The sequence below is a fragment of the Mycteria americana genome, chromosome 2, assembly GCF_035582795.1.
Source record: "Mycteria americana isolate JAX WOST 10 ecotype Jacksonville Zoo and Gardens chromosome 2, USCA_MyAme_1.0, whole genome shotgun sequence".
Classification (NCBI taxonomy): domain Eukaryota; kingdom Metazoa; phylum Chordata; class Aves; order Ciconiiformes; family Ciconiidae; genus Mycteria; species Mycteria americana.
In genome coordinates this window covers 29560409-29581161 of record NC_134366.1, presented here as the reverse complement: position 1 = coordinate 29581161, position 20753 = coordinate 29560409, and the positions used below count along the sequence as shown (strand labels likewise).

At 47.7% G+C, this 20753-nt stretch overlaps 1 protein-coding gene across 1 annotated transcript in view; it reads right to left on the bottom strand.

Annotated features, from left to right (window-relative positions):
- Nucleotides 1-12984, bottom strand: part of NXPH1 (neurexophilin 1) — a 141276-nt gene extending 128292 nt beyond the window's left edge. Inside the window, exon 1 of the mRNA XM_075495537.1 lies at nt 12931-12984. Within this exon, the coding sequence (XP_075351652.1) occupies nt 12931-12984 (54 nt within the window). The remainder of the gene's footprint in view (nt 1-12930) is intronic.
- Between the last annotated feature and the right edge of the window lie 7769 nt (nt 12985-20753).

The window sequence follows — 20753 nt, the reverse complement described above, 5'->3', positions numbered from 1 at the left end:
CCCATGCAATGTGGACCATACTCAAAGAGGGCTAAGTGGAAATACTGTCTTAAACTCAGTCTAATTTCTCCATTAATATGCAAAGCTGGGGTAGAAAAAAATTTCCATAGCAGCCCCCTAGAATCATCACATTCCCACCAATGAACAACTTTTCCTGATGAATACGTGAGCGCATATGCCTTTCATCACCTGAAGTGTTTACAGGTCAGGAGGTTAAAAGCTTTCCATGAGCAATGGAAATGTAGGTGCAAATTTAGGGAATGTAAAATACGTGAGCAAAATTGAGTCAGAGACCTGTCCAGCTAGTTGAATTTTAGCCTGAATCAACAGGCTAGCGAAGTCACAGCTCCACCTGTTGAGCTAAAGCAAATCATCCACCTATAACGGCTGGCAGCACAGGCTCATTTTTTTTGCCAAACATAGATGACTAACACTGTGCCACTTGGATAAAACAAAACATGAAAGTTTAGGGACAAATCACATAGTCATTACTCTAGGTGAAGGAGTACTCTAGCCATTGAGCCTTTTGCCAGAGAACAAAAGGACTTGGATCTAAAGAAAGGGTCTCATGGCAGACCAAAGACAGGACAACATTCTTTGGGGTAAATTTACTAAAGCATACCACAATGACAGAAACAACGCTAGAAATGAAAGTGTATAGAGCCCACTCAGCTCTTTTTAACTTTACAGGAGACTAAGTTGCCCGGACCAAAGGCTATGAATACCATATAGCCATACATACGTATTCTTTCACGTTTATTAGAAATGCTTACTTCTTCCTTCCTGTGCTAGCTATGAATAGCCAATTCATACAAAGCAACTCAAGCTAAAATGTAATTAAATATAATTCCCAACCACCTTATAAAGATGGAAATATTTATCAAGCTAAGGACACCATTTTACGACCAGAGAAATCAATGGCAAAGTTCTCATGAGTCTGAACGGTCTTGAATCAACATGCAAGTTTCTTGTGGAAGAATAAATAAGGGTACATTTTTTGCCTTACATGGTCATCATTGAAGTACATTTTTCTTCTGAAAGGAAAAAAAAATCTGCAGTGGTCTTCAAAAAATGTACATCAGTAGCAGATAGACTTCAAATCTAGAGCACAGATATAATATTGCATACAGGCCACACATGGCTTTCTCAGATATGCCACCATTTGCATCTCTTTGTAATTCTAGAAAACAGTAAGTGGTGGTGTCTGAATACTTCAAAAACACATTTATCAAAAAAAAAAGAAAGGACAAATGAATTATCTATTTGAAAAGCTTAACTTCAGTTTCATTTCAAAGATAAAGATACTTTGCAGACTATTTCTTCAGAAGATGAATCAGTAGTCAGAATAAGTCACAAATCATGATTCCAAAGATTCAGAATTAAGGAAAAAAAACTATTATCCAATAATTAATGGATAATTTTTTATTATCCAATTATTTATTATCCAATAATAATAAAGCAAATATGTTTAGCATAAGGGATGGCAGGTAATGTAATGCTTGGTTATAAGCATAATACTGTAATAGAGCCCAAGTAGCCCAGAGGTAAATTCTGCAAGTTCTTGGCAAAAACATCACTTTGTAACATTTCTAAAGATATAGATGTGTGATCTTTTCTGGCATGGAAGAAGAAAATTTTATATCCTAAAAACAGAAATGCAAAAGCCATACTGCATCCGCTTTCTTATGGTCCTAGTTCAGTAAAGCACTGAAGCATATGTGAGGGAATCTCCTGACTTCAGTTAAACTTGTGTTTTGCTTCTAAAAAGCAGTTGCAAACCATTGGCATCTACTCTGAAGTGTCTGCTACAACCCCACAATTTCAGAATATTCTATAAATTGTGAAGAATAAAAGCAACACTCGCACCTCCTTTAATGTACTTAGTCACACATTTCCATATTCATTTGGATTGCATTACACTGACAGACTGAACCATATCATTACAATCTGCTAATCCACCCAATAACTTTTCCAAGACTCACACTCTGCTCTAGCCAGCAAATATTCTGTGCATTTAAGGTGCAAACACAAACTGATATATTTATAATATATCAGTTTCTGATATATTTCTGATATATTTATAATTCTGTGGGACAGTATCTTATTGCAATGACTAGTGCTAGTACAGCCAGCAGAGCTGCTCACAGAGGAAGGAGGTACACAGCCAGAGATACCACCATTTGACTCAGTAGAAAGAAGCTGAAGATACAGAGGATTCACACAGAGCACTGTCTTATCAAAGGCCAGACAATGTCATTCCTTACTCACTCCAAGTGGTCACTCACAGAAGTGGCTCCACTGAAGCTGAGGATATTCTTTGTGCAAGTAACTACTCAAAATCCCAATGTTTTATAATTCAGATATTAGCAAGTAGTGTTACTAAAGGGTCATGCTCTCGCACCTCTGTTTGCAACATGTACTACACTACCATGTACTACAGGCAAGCCAATTAAGTAAATGGGATTGTTTGTGGAAGCAGGGAGAAGAAATAAGTAGGAATATAAAATTGTGGGCCTTGTTAAGGTAATATCCATTACAGATGAAGGCAGCAGGATGGAGCCCATCTTTTTTAATGGTGAAGGTTTTGATGTACTATCTATTATGCACATCTTTTATGTCACATCTCTGTATTTGTACTCCTTATTATTTCCCTGCTCTTTAAAGATCTGTTCACTCAGCAACTGTCCTCCATAAAGCTACAGTATTATTGCTATGTTTTACCTAGCAATATTGCTTACAAAATCTTCTCAAGGTTCAAAGCATTCCCCACATAAACATTAAGAAAAAACTCTGTATGCAATACAGAGTAGCTGCAGAAAGTGACAAGAGAAATTACTCTAAATTAGTCAAATTACATACTAACCTTCTGATTTTAAACAGACCAATATTTTACAGTATTGCTATTGACTGTGCAACAACCACGAGGACACAGCTTTAATATTATTCCTATTTTAAGTCCATGCCTTCTTTTGCAAAACCTCAAATGCTATGGATGAGATTGTAAATATAAAAAGCAGTCTATTAATTTTATATAAGCAGTTTTATATACCTGAAGGCCTACGACAACATTTCTTGACAAAATAGCCTAGCAGAAGAATTGTTTTTCTAAAGTTCAATCAAGAATGGCCTATAAAAATGAGTGTGCAGATAAATATTATGGTACAGGTGGTCTGAACTATCCATGACAGAAATTCCATTAGTTCAAATTTTTTAAGAGCTGCCAATTACACTTTCAATTTGAAGTGGCATCTGAATAATGACAAGCAATTCTCAGTGATAGAAAAGATCTACTTGCTTAATCTTCAACAGGAGACAGAATCTGTCCTCCTCGCACAAGTAAACCATTGATTTACATAGGAATCCTGTCTTGTATAACACTGCAGGATCAGGCCATAGGATCTGCTGTATAGGGGCCTTTGTTTTTCAACAGTGCTCTCAATATATGGCTAGAGTGTGTCTTCTTTTTTTTCCTTTTCCCTTTTACCCAGTAGCTCATATGCACCTCAGACAAATGCAGGAAATACTGTGCCACCTGAAAATTAACTCCCACATAATGCAGGACTGACATGGGGGGGGAGGGCAGGAGGGGCAGGGGCATAAGACATGTTAGTCACTAAACATTTGTAATGTTACTTATGTTAGTTCTGACGTAGGTGTGCAGTATCAGGCAGAAGCACTATACTCATAGGGCCAGATCCAAAACTACTGGAATTGTCAGAAATCACCACTTCAGGGATTTCTGGATCAAAGCATCAGATGTTCTAACTAGGAAAGAAAGTAGTATCTTCTGTTTTTCAACCAAGGATGCTGTATTAGTTAGATTTTAAGTGACTCTTTACTTTTCTTCCTAAATAAATTAGATAAATTTAATATCTCTAATTTGCATATATATAATATATATAAATATATATGTCATATTTTAATTACAGGTGGTTCCAAGAGCTGAGGCTACTAGATCACTTCTTTCCTGCTATTATGTTGGCTGTCAGCTCTGCTGCTAAAAGGAATCTGCTGAGCCTAGGGATCTTGTACAGCAATCACCAAAGTTTAAGGAAATATACAAAGAAATAACACAGGTATATTTTACTTATCAGTTTTTCAAAAGTTCAGAAAAAAACCCAGAACAATCACAGGCATACACAATAAGAAACAACTGTGCTACACACACAAAGAAACAACCAGACTCTTTGTTCTTTAGTTTTTGCATCAAGTCTAGATTAGAAAATGAAATTTGAGGAAAATAGGGTACTAGTATCATTATCATTTGGTAGGCTCCCAGAAAGCAAAAAAGCCTAATTTCTCCCCTTTAAACAATCTGCAGATGTGGAAAGAGCAGATTATCTTTCTACACACTGGTCAACCTGTCATCGAAGTGATGAAACAGATTAACAGGAGAGGTGATACCGCAGAGGGCACTGGCAAAAACACGTAAACATGTTGTTGCTCTCTGAGCAACCTGTTCTACTGCATGATTGCCTTCATGGTTCACTTTTTTTTTCTCCTTAAATCCAGTCTGAACCTCTCTTGTTTCAGCTTGTTTCCAATTCTTGGATCTGCTGAGTCAGTCCAGGGCTCTTTCTCCTTAGACCAAGAAGCTCTGCACGAATACTTGTTCTTGCTGCTCCTGGGATAGACAGTGGCATCTCCACCTGAGGACTGCTCTGCCACATGTTGTTTGGGTCTCATCTGTCCGGAGGGGGGAGATGGGTATATTGTGGAGGCCCAGAATCTCGCACCTGAGCAGGTTCAAGCAGCCTGTTCCAGGGCTCACCAAAAGGGGAGCCGTGGGAGCAATCCCCTCTCTAACGGAACACGTAAACAGACGGGACAGAGACCAACTAGTGGAGAAATCATTTCACAGCAGACACAGAGGGCAAGGAAGAAAATATTACTAAACTACCCCTTGGAGAGGAAAAGACAGGGCACCTGGAGAGATGGATTCAGTGTGCAAGGCAGATGAACGTTCCTGAGACATTTGTCACTAGTTGGACTGCAAGACACTGACATTAATGAGGGTGGCATTTGGAAGATAAAAGCAATATCTCTGAAGCAGACAATACAGTTTCCAGGCACCACGCATGGGGACATGGTGTAATCAAAAGGGACTGGAAAATGTTCACATCTAGCAAAAGCATCACAACCGCTACTGATGTTAATGGGAGAATATGGATCAGGAATAAATGGCTTACGGTTTTGCCTGGAGGGTTGGTGGGGATTGTGGGTTGTTTTTCCTCTCAGCCCAGTCAATTCCCATCACATTCCTTTATCAAAGGACTCTCCATCCGTCATCCACTTACACCTGCCTTGTCAAAAGTCAGTGTTTCATTGACAAGTGCTTTTCAGGCAGCAGACCTCTAGAGGACAGCTCTGTCAATAGTGAGCGGGGATTTACAGAGGTGGAGGCACTTGCCTGTGATTATCTCCTCTTGAAAGCAAGGAAGGAGGTGGGAGATACCCCGAGCCCTGGCTGTCGGGACACAAGCAAGTGGAGGGAGTGAGATCTGGCTGCCCCTCACAGGTGTCTCAGAGTGACACTATGTCGAAAATGACATCAACTATGTCTGAGAGCCACTCCTGCCATGACCCAGGGGATGGGAAGTGTCATTATTAATTAATCACTCCCTGCTCTCACGCCTCAGTGTAAACGGTGTCCCACAGCCCGTTTTGACTCCAACACTCTCGGTTGTCTCTGGCCTCTTTCCAAAAGGAGAAGATGCTGTGGCCCTGGGATGGAATGAGACAAACCCGAGCATCCCAGAAGAGCTTTTCTGATCCCCAGGCTCATCCTGACAGGGATTTTAGATTATTAAATCCAAGATCCCATCCCTGTTCCCTTCCACACTCACATATTGCCCCTCTGGTCAGTTTTTCCCCAGAAAATAAAGCGGCTGCTTCGCCATTAAAAGAAAGCCAGTCTGCAGCAACAGCAAATACATCGATCTGCTTGTCCGCCCGTCTGCCTGTTCCTTCAGGAAAACTAGCGCAGGCAGCCCAACCCCAAATCCACAGCGGGTTTCGGGTGAGGTCTGAGCAGCAGTGGCCCGAAACATTGACCAGCCCGGGACAGGGCGTCCATGAAAGAGGAGTTCCCAAGGGCCGGCGTGGTCCCCGGCAGCGCACAGCGAACGGCGCTGGCGGGGCTTCCCGCCGGGGCGGCAGCGCGGCGGCAGCGGGGCGGCAGCGGGGCGGCGCGGGCCCGGGCGCTGTCCGCGGTGCTGGCGGCGCTGCCCGCCCGTCCCGGGAGCTCTCCCAGGTGCTGCGCGGCGCGGCGCGGGGCCGGCGCTGCCGGCGGCGGCCGAGGCGGGGGCGCCAGCCCCGGGCCGGGGCCGGAGCGGCTGGGCGCGGCGCGGCAGCCGCGGGGCAGGGCACCTCAAAGGCAGCCTTGTCCCAGGCCGCCTGCAAGCCCTTGTCCCCTCCCCCTGCAGCGCTTGCACTAGCCTTCCGCGGCTCGAAACATTCAGCACCTCCGACAGAGGGGGGGAAAAAACACACTAAAAAAAAAAAAAATTAAAAATCACGTGGAGTAATCGTGCACTGAAGAAAGTTTTAGACGCGGATCCAGTAACGAACAGGAAAATGGGAACCCAAACTAAGCCGACATGTGATAAGGACAAGCTCTTTCTGCTTCCTCTTTAATGCTGCATGCAGGGAGCGCAGCTCCACGTGTGAAGGCGCCCATGTCCCCGTCCTGCTGCAGAGTAGCGAGCACCTCCCGGTTGTCCTTCAATACCGTCTCTTTCTCTCTCCTCTTCGATTTAAAAATTGAAAGAGAAGGGGGAAGTGGTAGAAGAAAGCTGAATGCATCCCTCCTTTAATCACAAACAAGCCCAGCAAGATGGATTCTGGGAAAAGAAGCTGTATTCCTAAACACCGACCAGTGTCATAGTAGTTAAAATAGAACAGAAAAGCCTCTCACGACGTCAATTCTTATGTAGATGAGGGGACATAAGAGCTTTTCTCTCCCTTCTCGGGCTTAGTGAATTTCTAATTTGCCCAAAGCAGCCCTAGAGGAATGAGGAAGAAAGGGCGGGAATCTTGGGATTGCTAGTCGTAACAAACATTACCGTGCTCTGGATTGTCGCCTAGAAATACACTGAAAATGAGGGGATCCAACGCTCTTGTCTCAGCCGAGTTATTTCTCTTGACCTTCGGCTTTGTCCATCCAGGCTGAACAAACTTCCTGCAATGAGCATCGCCCCTGCTCTCTGCCAGACACACAGCTTTGGTCTCTCTAGGTCACGGAAAGGGAAGGAGGATGAGAGGTGTTTCCCCTCCAAAAGAAGGGCACTCGCAGAAGTTTAAACAGCCAGAAAAACGTAGGGTTAAACAATAAACTAGGAAATGTGCTGTCCTGTTGAACAGAGAGCAGTTTCCACAGCATTGAGAACCCGCCAATATATATCATGTCAATAAAAAGGAGCTCTTCGAAAGCTTGCATAGTAATTGAGATTGGAGATCTTTTTTGATATGGGTTGGCATTTCCTCATATCAACCTGACAGAGCCAACTCAGGAAATTGCTGGTAATATTCATCTGGGGAGCACTTTCATTAAACGTAATTCATTCGACTTTCACAATAAATTGAGTGACATCCTTACAGCAGAACCTTTTTATCCTTGATGAAGTGCTTGCCAGCCTTTGGTTTTCCACTTTATTGTCACATTCCTTAAAGCAGAATCGTCAACATGTCAATCTGCTGCATGAAAAAAATGCTAAAGCTGTATTTACAAAGCACCCAGGAGGTGGTTTAATGCTGACTTACAAGAAGAGCGAGTTGGGAGTTAAACTATCTGATAAATTACAGCATAACTTCACACAAGCCCAATCGGGAGAACAGAAGCCAATCCTAGGGAGGGAAGGATGGCTCACATTCATTTTCTCCAAGTGCTGGCTATTCCGAGCAATTGGTTTCTTAACCTGCTTCACCGCACTTTCCAAGACGACTGGGAAATTGGCTTTTTGTTAATTAAAATGGCGGGTTAGAGATGCAGGGAAATATTAAACAGCTTAAAATGGATACCTCCAGGTACCGACTTGGAAGATTTGGCTAGTCAAAGACAGGCGGGGATATTGGATTATATTCAGGTGCCTCCCTAAAAGGTGAAACCTATTCCAGACTGCTTTCTCCAGCGATTTAAGAAATGAAAATAGTGTGTACTAAGCACCAGGAAAAAGAAATTGCAGTGCGGGGAAACCCCTTTTTAAACTCCTAGCACAGGTCCCTGGTGGTTAGGAAGGAAGGAAGCCCCGAAAATGTTGCACCGTCCTCCGCTTAACAAAAAAAACTAGCGCTCAGATAAGTTTGTTTCGGCTACACGAGATCCGAGACCGGTTGCTATTCCCGTGCCTTACCTTCCGAAAGGGTAATTATTCCCCCTACACCACCGCGAAAGCGTCTCTCAAACTCCTTTAGAAAGAGGGAGCGGGATCGTCTCAAGGCTACGTAAACTCTCTCGCACAAGAAGCAACCTCTCTCCCTCCGCGCCAAACGCTCTCCCCCCCTCCCCGCCTTCGACGTCAAACTGAAAATTGCAAGAAATCGCTTATTTGGGGGGCAAAAAGCAATACCCGACCGCTTTCAGCACCAAGTGCCTCTGAGAAAACACTGTGGGTGGTGATTATGATAGGACAATGCCTTCTCTCTCTTTTGTTTTTTGTTTTCTTTTATCTTCGCTGCCTACAGAGGGGGTTTTTTTCCCTCCCATGACAAAGTAGGACACAATCAGCAACTATCTTTAAAAAAAGAAAGAAGGGAAAAAATCAACCTATCTTCACCGGCACGTGATATCTCTTCACGTTCTCCGCAGCTTTCATTAACCGGGGTGAAATGACCGCAAACAATGCGACACAGAGCGAAATTAAATGTACACAAACTCTGGAGCCACTAACCCCCTGTTTACCCCCTCAGCAAACACCGTGCCAAGTGTGCCACCGCTGAGGACAATTTTAAATCTCTATTATTCACACCATTTTTGCAGGAAAGCTCCGCTCGGCTGTCAGAAGGCCTCCAAACTACAGTGACGGTGTGGAACAGACCTTAAAATCCCAGCCCGGCCCGGGGAGGAGGTTAGCAGGCTGTTTCCAAGCCCCTTAGCCGATGCCATCGCCCTGTAAAGCAAGGTGCCCCCGCAGCCCCGCAGTTGTACTTCTCTGACAAAGCGCCGCGCAGAGAAGCTCCCCCCACGAAACAACCTGCTCGCAGCCCTCGTCGGGGGGTGAAAAATCACCCCTCCATTTGCTCTTGCGCTGCTTCAATTCCGCACGGAGTTAAAACGCTCTGCCACTCAGCTCTGCTCTACATCCTAATTTACAAACCCACCGGTGAAAGAAACACTTTGCTGGGGAAAGACAACGAGCCGGGTGGGCTGAGGGGGGAGGGATCCTTACCCTAGCAGCACGCAACGCAACACTCCGACTGGTTTTAGTTCCGTACCCGCTACTCCGGGTAAGGAGTACCTAAGTAGTGAGCTGAAGTCTCTTCAAGCCCGGGTGATCCCCGCAAAACCGGTGCACGTTCTCACTCCTCGCTTGTACCGTGCGGGAAGTTCCCTCTAGAGCGTGCGAAGGCAGAGCCCGTGAACACGTTGGGGGGGTAAAATCCTGCAACCTGCAAGGCATTTTGCCGCCCGGCGCCCCGACTTTGCCGGAGGGGTGCGCAGGAGCTGGCCGGCGGCCGCGGAGCGGCAGGACGGGGCGAGCGCCCGCCGCCGCCGGGAGCTGCCGGCCAGCAGCCCGCCGGTCCCCCCCCACGGAGGGTCTCCTTAGCAGCCGGTACGGAAACGATCTGCCTCCTCCTTTTGGGCCATCCTTGACCTGTCCCACTGAGAAATAACTAGTTAGGATCCTCGCCGTCTTTGCCAGCAGCCCGCGCGTTTTGTAGTCGCTTCTACAGCATGTTGCTTCCACCCAGGCAAAAAGAAAGAAATGAAAAGGAACAGCCTGGCGTTTTATTGTCCTGTGGTGTCGGGCTGGAAATTCACCGGCAACAAGGCAGGAATTAAACGAGAAGGTTTCCATTAAGGGAGTGGTGTAAAACCCCGGTGTCCTTATAAACAGACAGAGCTCAAACCTAAAAGTCTACGATCTCCGGGTGGTTTTTTCTTTCTTAGTATTTGCGTGCCTCCTTAACGACGATTTTGAGCTCGGCACAGCACTGTTAGTTAAGAAAACATTATCCATTAGAATAGGACTAAGATGCTTTCGAAAAAACAGTGGTGAAGTGGAGTCTTGTGGTAAGTAAGACCGAGTGTAGCTGTTTGAACACTTTCTGCAGCTCTCTAAATCTGAAGAAACAAAATCACTGCAAGCCTTTAAAGGTTAACTCCTAATTCTGCCAAATAAGTACTAAGTTATCCGTTTAGGCCAAAGGAAATGCACTTCCACTGCAAATCAAATATAACATTTTCAATACACTGCACAGCTCGAAACAAGGAGAAAATGCATGTCTCACAGAGCCTAATTAATGTTCTTATCAATAAACATAATACAGCGAACCGTCTCTATCCCAGCAAAATTCCTACTCGTTCTGGTCGGCCGTGACCTCTATAAATTTCAGGCAATAAGGCTGGATGGCATATGGCTCTATTAAAAAAGGGGAGAAAAGAAGAAGCACTTTTTTTTCCAATATTTCATTAAGGAAGAGCTTTAACGGTGGGGGAAAAGAAAACAAACAAACAAAAAAAAAAAAAACAAAAAAGAGCAGTGGTTTGCTGGGTAAAGAGAAATTACAAGCCAGCGAGTGTCTGTAACAGGGTAACTTCGAGGCAGCCCAGCCTCACTGCGGCTGTTCACCATCACCGAATACCCCCCAGCTAAGGCAGAGGGGAAACAGGCTGTCTTCCCTCTCCCCTATATTATTAACCCTTCTCAAAAAGAGGGGTTAATAGGCTTTTTTAACAAACTCGATATGAAGCTGGTTGTGCTGCCGTTTCATTTACCCTTCCTAACAGGTTGTGTACTGAAAATTTAATTCCTAATTGAAACTGCTCTAGCCCACGCAGAGCGAGGCGCACACACGGATAGGCGCAACAAAGTGCTGCACCTTGCTGGTTTGTGGCACCGCATTAAAGCTTTAATCAGAACTTCTTGCTTCGATGCTAATAAACAGTTTATTATCACGCGATGGCCTAATGCAAACTTTCACAGTCACTCCCTAAAATACAGAGAATAGGGAGAGATTGGCATAAACGTGAAGTATCGACTTAGAAAGAAGAATTGGGTTAGACAGGGAAATCCTTTGGATCCCCCCGAGTGTTTTGGCAGAAGACACAGCCCAGCCGAAGAGCGCATCCCCTCCCCCTAGCTTGTCTTTTATTCCGGGTTTGGGTTTGGTTTGTTTGGGTTTTTTTGTATCATATTTCGCATTGTTTCGAGGGAAACTGGAAAATCGTCTCCTTTACTCTGCAATGCCAAGCCCTCGGAAAGAAAAAAAAAAAAAGGCAAAAAAAAAAAGCATTCAGGTAATGAAGTCTGTAACTAAACGGTAATTGAATCAGCATAATTTGCACACTGAATGGTTTTCAAATGCTCCCAGTTTACAATTAAAGGAGAATTAATGCGCTTGTTGTTCAGACTGCAGCGCATTAGAATAAATCCAGCACTGTTGTTGTAATGAGTCGAGAGCAGTTTAACTGCCAGCAAACACATTTAAAATTTAACACTACGTATCGATCTCGCTCCGGCTTTTTGATAGATTATTTGCCACGCACTTCTCTCCCCGCTTCCCCCCCACCCACCCACCCCCGGCTATAAAATTCGCGGGGAGGAGAGGCGCCCGCGGCAGACGTGGCACCGGCCGGCGAGGGCAGGGGCCCCCAGGCGGGAGCCGCGTCGGGCGGGCCGGGCCGGGCCGGGCCGGGGGGAACGGGCGCGACCCCCGGCGCTGCGCGGCCGCGCTGGGCGCTGCGCGGCCGCGGGAGGAGCGCGCCGCCCGCCTGCCCCCGCCCCCCTGGCCCAGGCCCGCTCGGGATTGGCTGCCCGCGCCCGGCCGCGCTCAGCCGCGCCGCGCTGCCCCGCAGCGCCCCCAGGCGGCGCGCCCGCGCCAGCGCAGGCAGCGGCGGCGCAGGCAGCGCCCGGCGGCCGCGGAGCCGGAGCCGGAGCCGGAGCCGGGGGCCGGGGGCCGGGGGCCGGGCCGTCGCCTCCCCCGGCACGGGCTCCGGGGTGCTTCTCTCGGCCGCCCTCCTGGAAAAGGGGCTTTCTCTTCCCCCGCCGCCACGGGACGAGCTCCCGCCAAGCGTTTGCCTGCTCAACGCATCGCAGGCGAGGGAAGGTACGGGCGACAAAGGAGCAGCCTGCCTTGTTTTTGTTCCTTGCGGTCGTAGAGGGAATAAAGTGTGTGTTAAAGGAGATAACGCCGCTGTTTACTCGTGCTCCCCCGGTAATCTTAAAGGAGATTTGCTACGAAAGTCAATGACACTTCACGCGGAAAATACTAGCTGTGCTTGTCACTGCTAGTATTGTCACTAGCTGTGCCTGCACGCCTCCGCCGCGCCGCCCGTAGTGGCACCCTGGGAGGGGTCCCCTTCCGGAGGGGGTCCCACCCTCAGGGGGGAGCAGAGGGCAAGAAGTTGCCTCCAGCCCACAGCCTGGGCGGGCGCCCCCGCAGCGGCGCTCCGGTGCCCCCGCAGGCACCGGGGGACCCGGCCCGGGAGGTGGCACCGGGGAGCCCCCGACCCTGCTCCCGCCCGGCGGCGCGCCCCTTCCCCGCGGAGGAGAAGTTACAGGTCTGCCCGCCCCGCGCCCCGCCGAGAGCTCCCGGCCGAGCCCCGCGCCTCCCCGCCCCGGCCTCGGCCCGACCCCGGGAGGACGGGGCAGGGCTGGCTGCGGGGCGCCGGTAGTGGCCGTGAGTTCGCTCGTTCTCCGCCAGGCTGGTGCCCTCCTCCCCGCCGAGCTCCCCCCTCCCCGGCCCGTGCGAGGGGCCGGGGGCACTCACCAGGTAGAGGGTGGGCTGCAGCAGAAGGACCGCGTACCAGTACACAGCCTGCATCCTCGCCGCTCAAACTTCCCCCGCGCTGCCTTCGCTGCCTCTTTGTTCCTTCCAGAACATAGATCCACCTGACATCCACTTTACAGAACAAGCAGAGCTCTCACTAGCCTAGACAAAAATGAAATTATAGACCCCATGACCACAAGACAAGGTTAGGCTCGAGACAAGGGGGGAAGAGAGGTGTGTAGGGAAGGGGGGGCGGGAGAGAAGGAGGAGATGGGGTGTGTGGATGGGGGTGGGGGAAACAAAAAACGATTAAAATCTAGTTAATCCAGCGTCAGAGCAAAGTGATCGCACGGTCCGGGCTGGCTGCAGAGCGCCTGTAGGCAGCGCTCCCCGGCGCTCAGTCCTTTTACTGGGCGGGAGAGCCCCGTGGTGTGGGCTGGGACGGCCCGGGGGTGCCACCGCCAGCCCTGCCCTGCCTGCCTGCGCGCCCTCGGCGGGGACCGGGCGGCAGCCGCCCGCCACTTGGCCGCGGAGCCCCGGCAGCGCGCTGGAGAGCGGAGCGGCGCCGGAGGGGGGAGAAGGGGCAGGAGGCGCGGGGATCGGGGCTCCGGATGCTCCTGGGCGCTTCAAGCCGAGGCGAAGAGCTTCGCCTCTGGGACCCCCGAGCAGGCTCTGCCTACCCCCACAAGCGCCCACCTCCCTCTGCCGCTCCTAGGGCGCGCCGCGCCTTGCCCCGGGCCGGGGCCGCGCCCCGGGGCGCCCCGACGGGCGCGGACCCCCAGCCCCAGCCCCAGCCCTCCTCCGCCCCCGCGCCCCGCAGACAGCCCCGCCGCCGCGGGGGGGCCGCGGCGGGGATACGTACGGCGTGGGGAGTCCGACGGCGGCCGGGGCTCCGCGGGGTGCTCCATGGGCGAGCCTAGAGGGGCTGAGCGCCGCGGCGCAGCCCGCCGCCCCTGCGCATCTCCTCGCCGCGCTCCGCACCGAGGGGTCCCGCGGCCGCTGTGCATCCGGCGCAGGCACTGTCAGGGCGGCGGGGCGGCTGGCAGGCTCTCCCCCCCTCGCCTCCCCTTCTCCGCACACGGCCGCGCTCCGGCTCCGCCGAGCAGGACACTTACGGGAGGAGGGAGCTGCCCGGGCTGCCCGCTCGCCTTCGGCGGGGGGCGCGGGCAGGAGCGGCGGCACCGGCGCTCCGGGGCGTCCAGGGCGATTTGTCTCTATTAAAAATGACTTATTGGCGAGGGAGCGGCGAGCGCCTGCTATTTAACTTCAGATAAAATCTATCTGCAAAGACCTTGGCCGATCATCTTAAAATAAAGCGCTGGAGCCGAGCACTGTCCGAGCCTCACTGCTTGGGGAGAGAGAAAGAGCAGCGGAGGGGGGAGGAGGGGGGGGCTTGCTTGGCGAGGGGGGAAGGGAGGAGGGAGCAAGGGGAGTTTAGCGGCGTCCCATCCTCTCCTCTGAACGGGGTGATGAATCAGAGCCCTCCCCGGGCGGCGCGAGCTGCCTTGCGCTGCCCGCGCTGCCCGCCTTGCCCGCCCTGCCTGCCCTGCCCGCGCTGCCTGCCTTGTTGCCTGCCCTGGCTGTGCTGCCTTCCCTGCCCGGGCTGCCTGCCCTGTGGGTACTGCCTGCCCTGCCGGGGCTGCTTGTCCTGCCCGCCCTGCCCGCGCTGCTGCCTGCTTCTGCCGGGGTGCCGGCGCTGCCCGCGCTGCCTGCCCTGCTGCCCGCGCTGCCGCCTGGGGCACAGCCCCTTTCCCTCCCCGCCAGCCCGCGGGAGCCGGCTGCCTGCCCAGCGCCTGGAAGGAGCCTGGGAGAGCATCTCTTTCCTCTTTCTTTGCTGTCATTTTAGTTATTCCACCTCCCTCAGGGGTGTCCCGTGCAACGCCAGTGCTGCTCAGCCTGTGAAGGCAGCGGGCGCCCGCAAACCAGGCACTGAGGTGGCGGGATCTTGGAGCAGAGCTGGGTGACGGCTGCGGGAGCCAAGCTCTGGGATTAAAGGGTCGCTTCTCCCCCGCAAGCAGGAACCTGTAGCTGGACAGCCCCTCGGAGTGAAGCTGGAAAGCCCGGTGCTGTGGCTAATCCCACCAGCTCTCATGCAAAGGGAAAGGTCTCATCGACCTTGTTTTCCTTCTTCTTTACAAGGAGTCCTGTGGGGTTTTTTCCTGCCCTCTTTCATCCCCCCAAACCGTATCATTACCAATACGACATTGGGACAGGGTGAAGGGGAGGATACCAACAGCACAGGGTAGCCTTACCACATACCCAGTCTCCGTAGCAAAGCTCAGATTTATCACCTCCCAAAGGGGAACCAAGAAGCAAGCCAGCATGCTGTACAGAGTGGGAAATGAGAGAGAAAAAGAGGACTTCAGTTGTCCTGCCAAATCCTTGCTTCCCTTAGAGCACGTCCTGGTAATTAATATCTGCAATCTGAAGCTTCAGTACCAAGCTGTAAAATGCTGCTTTAATTTGGGGGTCTGAGTTTGGAACACAGTAATAAAAGGGGAGGGGGGAAAGGAGGAGGGGGAAGGTAATGAGTACTTTTTGAAAGAGCTGCACCAGAGCTTCCCCCATGGCCATTTCTGCTCCAAACACCTGGAAGATGGACACCTCCATATGTCTCCAGCACCATCACTCTGCTAGACATGTGGGATGCTCACGTCACAGCTTTGAACAGAAGCGTGCAGCCTGCGAGGAATCATACTGTCATCCTGCCCCTCCAGACAGCCTCTGCATTACAGAGCAAGCTAAAGCTGCTTAGGGACTTCTTGTTTCAAATGGGTAACAAGTAAAAAAATCACAGCTGACTTTTTCCTTTTCAACTCCCTCCTTCCTATCTATTCCACTCTTACGTCCCTGTAAGTGAGGGACTCTGCCCACACTTAGTAATCAATCTAGAGATAGATAGATAGATAGATAGATAGATAGATAGATAGATAGATAGATGGATGTTGCTCTCTTCACACAGAAACGCCATAAGCTGCGTGGAGCGTACTGCTGATCTTTGCAATAAGCTGCTGTTACATATTTAGACCTGCCATGGTTACTCTTACCTTAGGTATGAGATTGCCAGGTTAATATGGAGTAGGAAAAGCAAACACAAAGTCTGCCAGATTTCAGTGGGTCATGTTCCTGAGGAAGACATAATTTCTTCAAGAAGGAACAATCCCCTCTTCAAGAAGGAACAACTCAACTCTATGGTCGTGTAACTTGATTCAGCTTCTCCAAGGTCTGATCATTAATGTCTTCATATTGGAGGTGACAAGGAAGTAGTCCTTGGAGAAGAATTAATCTTTCAGCTGGTCAAATAGAAGAAGGTCCTCCCAGTCTTTCTCATTCAGATACTTATGTCTCATTTAGGGGAGCACTGTGGAGGAACCCCTGGCTCCGTTGGAATCACAAGCATGGCTCCTCTTTACTTCAGCCCACTAAAACTTCCTCCCTCTGTGAATTCATCAAGGTCTTCTATGAAGAGCCTGGTCTGCATGGTATCTAGTTGAGCTGTCAGCACGTTCTTGAGGCAAAGTTCTTAAGGATGGACGAACCTGTTTTCTGTCAGGTTGGGACTGATCCAAGGTCCCATTGGCTTCACTGAGGGTTTCTTCACTCTTCAGTTGAGCTCCTCAGCCAAAGGCCACTGGGACGAACTATTTAACTACAGTGGAACTGAGCTTTCCCTTCAGAAAGGCTGTTTGGACTGCTCCTTCCCTCCATTGTCACTCCAGAAGAAAGGAGCAAGGAGCATATGGGAGCCTGGATTGATCGTTTTTGTTTAAAATAAATAAAAAAGCAGGCTCCAAAGTATTCCAGCTGTGAAGATGTGATAGTTTTTCAAAGGGAATGCAATGCTTATGAAAATCTGACATTTAGGATTTTTGGAGACAGTATTTTGACTTTTATCTGATTCTGTAATATTGGTACAGCAGCTTAAGTGGAATATTAGATTTTTTAAAGTGAATTTTAATTTCAACCATTTGGATGCTGTTTGTAATCTTAGCAATAAGGTCTCCAGCAAGGCAGTGTCAGCTAGTGAGGTTTTACAGAATCACAAATTCCGGGTTTACTAATGGACTTTAAAAAGGTCCAATTAGACTTTAAAATGCAATTGGACTATTTTTAAAGCTTTGAAATATATTCTAACCTTTAGACATCTTCCCTGTTACTGCAAAGATAGCTTCCTGGCTTGCAGAACTGAAAGGGTCACAAACAGAAAATCCAAAGACAATGGCAAGTGATTAATAATTGCTACAGGTTCCAACAGAAGATGGGCACATCGTTTAATTGCTTGAGGCACTAGAAGAAAATACAATGCTGTAATGATAAATATCAAATGACTGTGCTAAACTTACTGTGCAATGTAGCTAACCTGCCCAAACATGGACAGTTACATATGAAATAAAAATAGTAAATAGATACTATTTATACTATTCATATAGGCTACGTGTCTTATTTTGGAAATACTGCTTGGAAAAAAGCAAGTAAAGCAAAGAAGGAAAAGGTGGGTCAGAGTACTAAGGGCTGAAGCAAATCTAAGAAGGTGAAAAAATGATGCAGCTTAACCACCATTTTTCGGTCTGCTCTTAACCACATTTTTTCTCAGTGTTTCAGGGTTCCAGCTAATGCCTCGGTTGGGAATTTCGGCTCTGTTAAAGTCAATGGAAGTTTTGCCTCATCTCTTTAAAGGATATATTAAAATGTTAACAATGGCTGTCTTGAAATAAAAAATCAGCCTGTGCTATAAGCAAATATCATCTCATCTATATGCATGTTGAAGTACTATTGAATTCAACTGGAGTTGCATGTGCACTACAATGACAGATTATGGCCTCCACAGCTTTTCTATATTTGTACTATACAGTGTACAGGCCAGATGCCTCATATCACTCATGTAAATAATCTTACTGAAATGTTCTTCATATTGCCAACCATTAATTCATCAGACCTTCTCTTCTTATCCCTTCCCCTCTTCACATTTTAAATAGATTTCTTTTGTTTCAAGGAAATCTTCATGTTTGAACAGAGTATTTTATGGTTAGTATAAATACTACAAACAGAGTCCCTTGTCACATTTTATTTCCATTCTTTCAAGGTCAGAATATGACTGTATGTACCATTCATATTTCTAAATATAAAAATATCTCCATGAGAGTTTTATTTTTATTACATTGATTTCTGCCTACTTACAGTCAAAGACATACCACGAAGTGGCGTTACTCTGTATTCCATAAGGAAAAATACAGGAATACTCCAACCACTTCAGGAGAAATGCCTTGAATTCATGATGTTAATCTTAATTATTTCTCCTGTTGCTACGTCATGAGAACTCACACAATGTTGGAGTGAGATGTGACGTTCAGCACCAAAGACGACTAAAATGTAATGTACAAACAGCAGTGTCTGGATCACTCAGTGCTTGTGTGATATAAATATAAGCAAGCCTACAGGCTTCACTAGACTTATTCCAGGTGACACTTAGTGTGCACATATATACTCGGGAGTTTTCCCAAAATACCTGAGATGAGGTGAGACATAAATTATTGTCTATATGAATAAAATTTACAGCCAAGTTTATCTACAGGATTTTCTCATTAATAATGCCTTTAAATCCAAGGTGGGGAAAAATCTCAAGATCATGAATATAATAAGTAAAAAAGCTTTCTAAGCTTCTTTGCATAGGGAGCTTCTTTTCTAACATAATGTGTATAATAGAGATTTGTATTTGCATTCCACATTTATTTCATCCATTAGATCTTGACAATTTTCTACAGTGGCAATACAGGAAATAGTAGAGTTTTAATAATACCCATAAGAAAAGAAAAAAATAAAATAAAATAAAAGAAAAGAAAAGAAAAGAAAAGAAAAGAAAAGAAAAGAAAAGAAAAAATAAAAGAAAAAAGAACTTAAAGCAATCGAAGGAGTCTGTACTGAGTCTGCACATTGGCCAGAAAATATAGTAACTTGGGTGAGTTTCCTGAAGACATAATTAGATTTCAAAAATAGTGTAGGACTAAGTGAATTTCTTAATTAAAATCCAATTATTGGAATACTTCATGATGGCCACTCTAGGGATTATTAGCTGACAGCAACACTTGTTGAAATAATAAAACTTGATAACAAAAGTTTTATTAAAATTTTTGTGTGTGTGTGTATGGTTTTTAATTGCAAAACAACACAATGTATATAATGTCAGCTGGGAAGGCTTTATACAAGAGAGCTAAAATATGAGAGTTAAATTGTCTTGAAGTAGGAACTGATGTGGGAGAGAGTCTGCAAGGGCAATTGTCTTCATTTTCTGTGTGATGGAGAGGAAGAAGGCAGGGAAGTCCCCAAAGGCTTCTCGGACTGCCTGCAGGGCGGGAGGAAGGAGGGATGCTCGCAGCCCAGGGCACTGTTGAAGCAGCTGCTCTTGTGCACCTGGGAGCACATCGCTCTTCAAGGCTTGGGCCAGAAAGCTGCACAAACCCTGAGCATTCAGGGCAGAAGGCCACTCCACGGGGAATGAGGAAGAATGGCAAAACTTCTCCCCGAAAGCCTGGCAGGGTAGGACATCCTGGCTCTACATCATACGTGCCAAAGTGACACCGTGTAGCCACACCTTCTGAAGCAGCATAGTCAACTGTTCCATACTGTAAGCAGGAATAAACTCCCTGGCACAGCGTTACTGTTGCTGAAGGGAGATCTCCTAGTGCCTTTCCCTCTGCTAACCACGTTAGAGCAAGGCCGACAGGCAGTGGTGAGGGGTCTTCTGCTACACGCTCACCCGTTCACGGGGAGCTGGGCTGGGCCTGCAGCTTTTACACACCGCAATCAAGAGCCTCAGAGCTCTGCTAACATCAGGAAGGGAAGCACAAGTGGTGAATGACCAGAATTGCTGGTGTCCAAAAGGAAGCTTATTCTCTTTTAAGGAACCAGCTGATAAAGGGATAAATGATCTCGATTAGAACAGCCTGAGAGCTGAGCTCAGACACTGGACGCTTCATGCCAAATGCTGTTGCCACTGGCTGTAGCTAAGAAGAAATGGGCTCCTGGGTGAGTCTTCAGTGCGATATGTGGAGCTCTGTACCCTTCCAGATTGCTTTTACTTCATGGCGAGCTTGTAAACTACCTACCCCACTGATTTTGCTAGGAGCTCAGTGAGTAGCAGAACCTGAGTGAGGGTGATATTTTACCTTTCATAATGACATAACTTAGTATCATTTTTCCTACAAGGCAAAATGAGCTATCAGGAAACAACTCCGAAACAACTCTGCCTTTCATGTTTTAGACCCTTAAATTTGGGCAGCCAGGCTGTTCCTTTTCAGATAAATGAAAGTTTTGAGACGTCCTTCAAACGGGATGGAGTTGAGCCCCTGTGAGAAGCCTTGTTTGGATACCTCTTGCAATGACAAGAACTTTTAAAGACAGGTTTTGTCTAAGTCTCTCATCTAGTAAATGATTTCACGTGGCCAGGTGTTAAGGCCAGCAAGGAATACCTTTAAAACCGTTCAAGGCTGTTTGCACCTCAGGATCAGGATTTTACATTGCAACTACAGTAATTAGGGCTTTTTTGTTGTATGCAAAAGTAAAACCAGAATTCCCCTCAGACTTCTTCATTATTGTTTTGTGTGTTTCAGACATTCGTAGGTGTAAAGGACAACCTTCAGTCAGACATCAGCCCACTCAAGTGGACAGCATCTTGTTACTTTACTCAATTACGAACCAGCTTCAATATATTCAGTATTTAGAGGCTAAAAAAGAAATGTGAGAATACAGGAAGGAGCTATGTACTTTGTAAAACCACGTGAAAATGTGTCAAAGTTCACCTGTAATAGCAATACAATAGTTAAGTG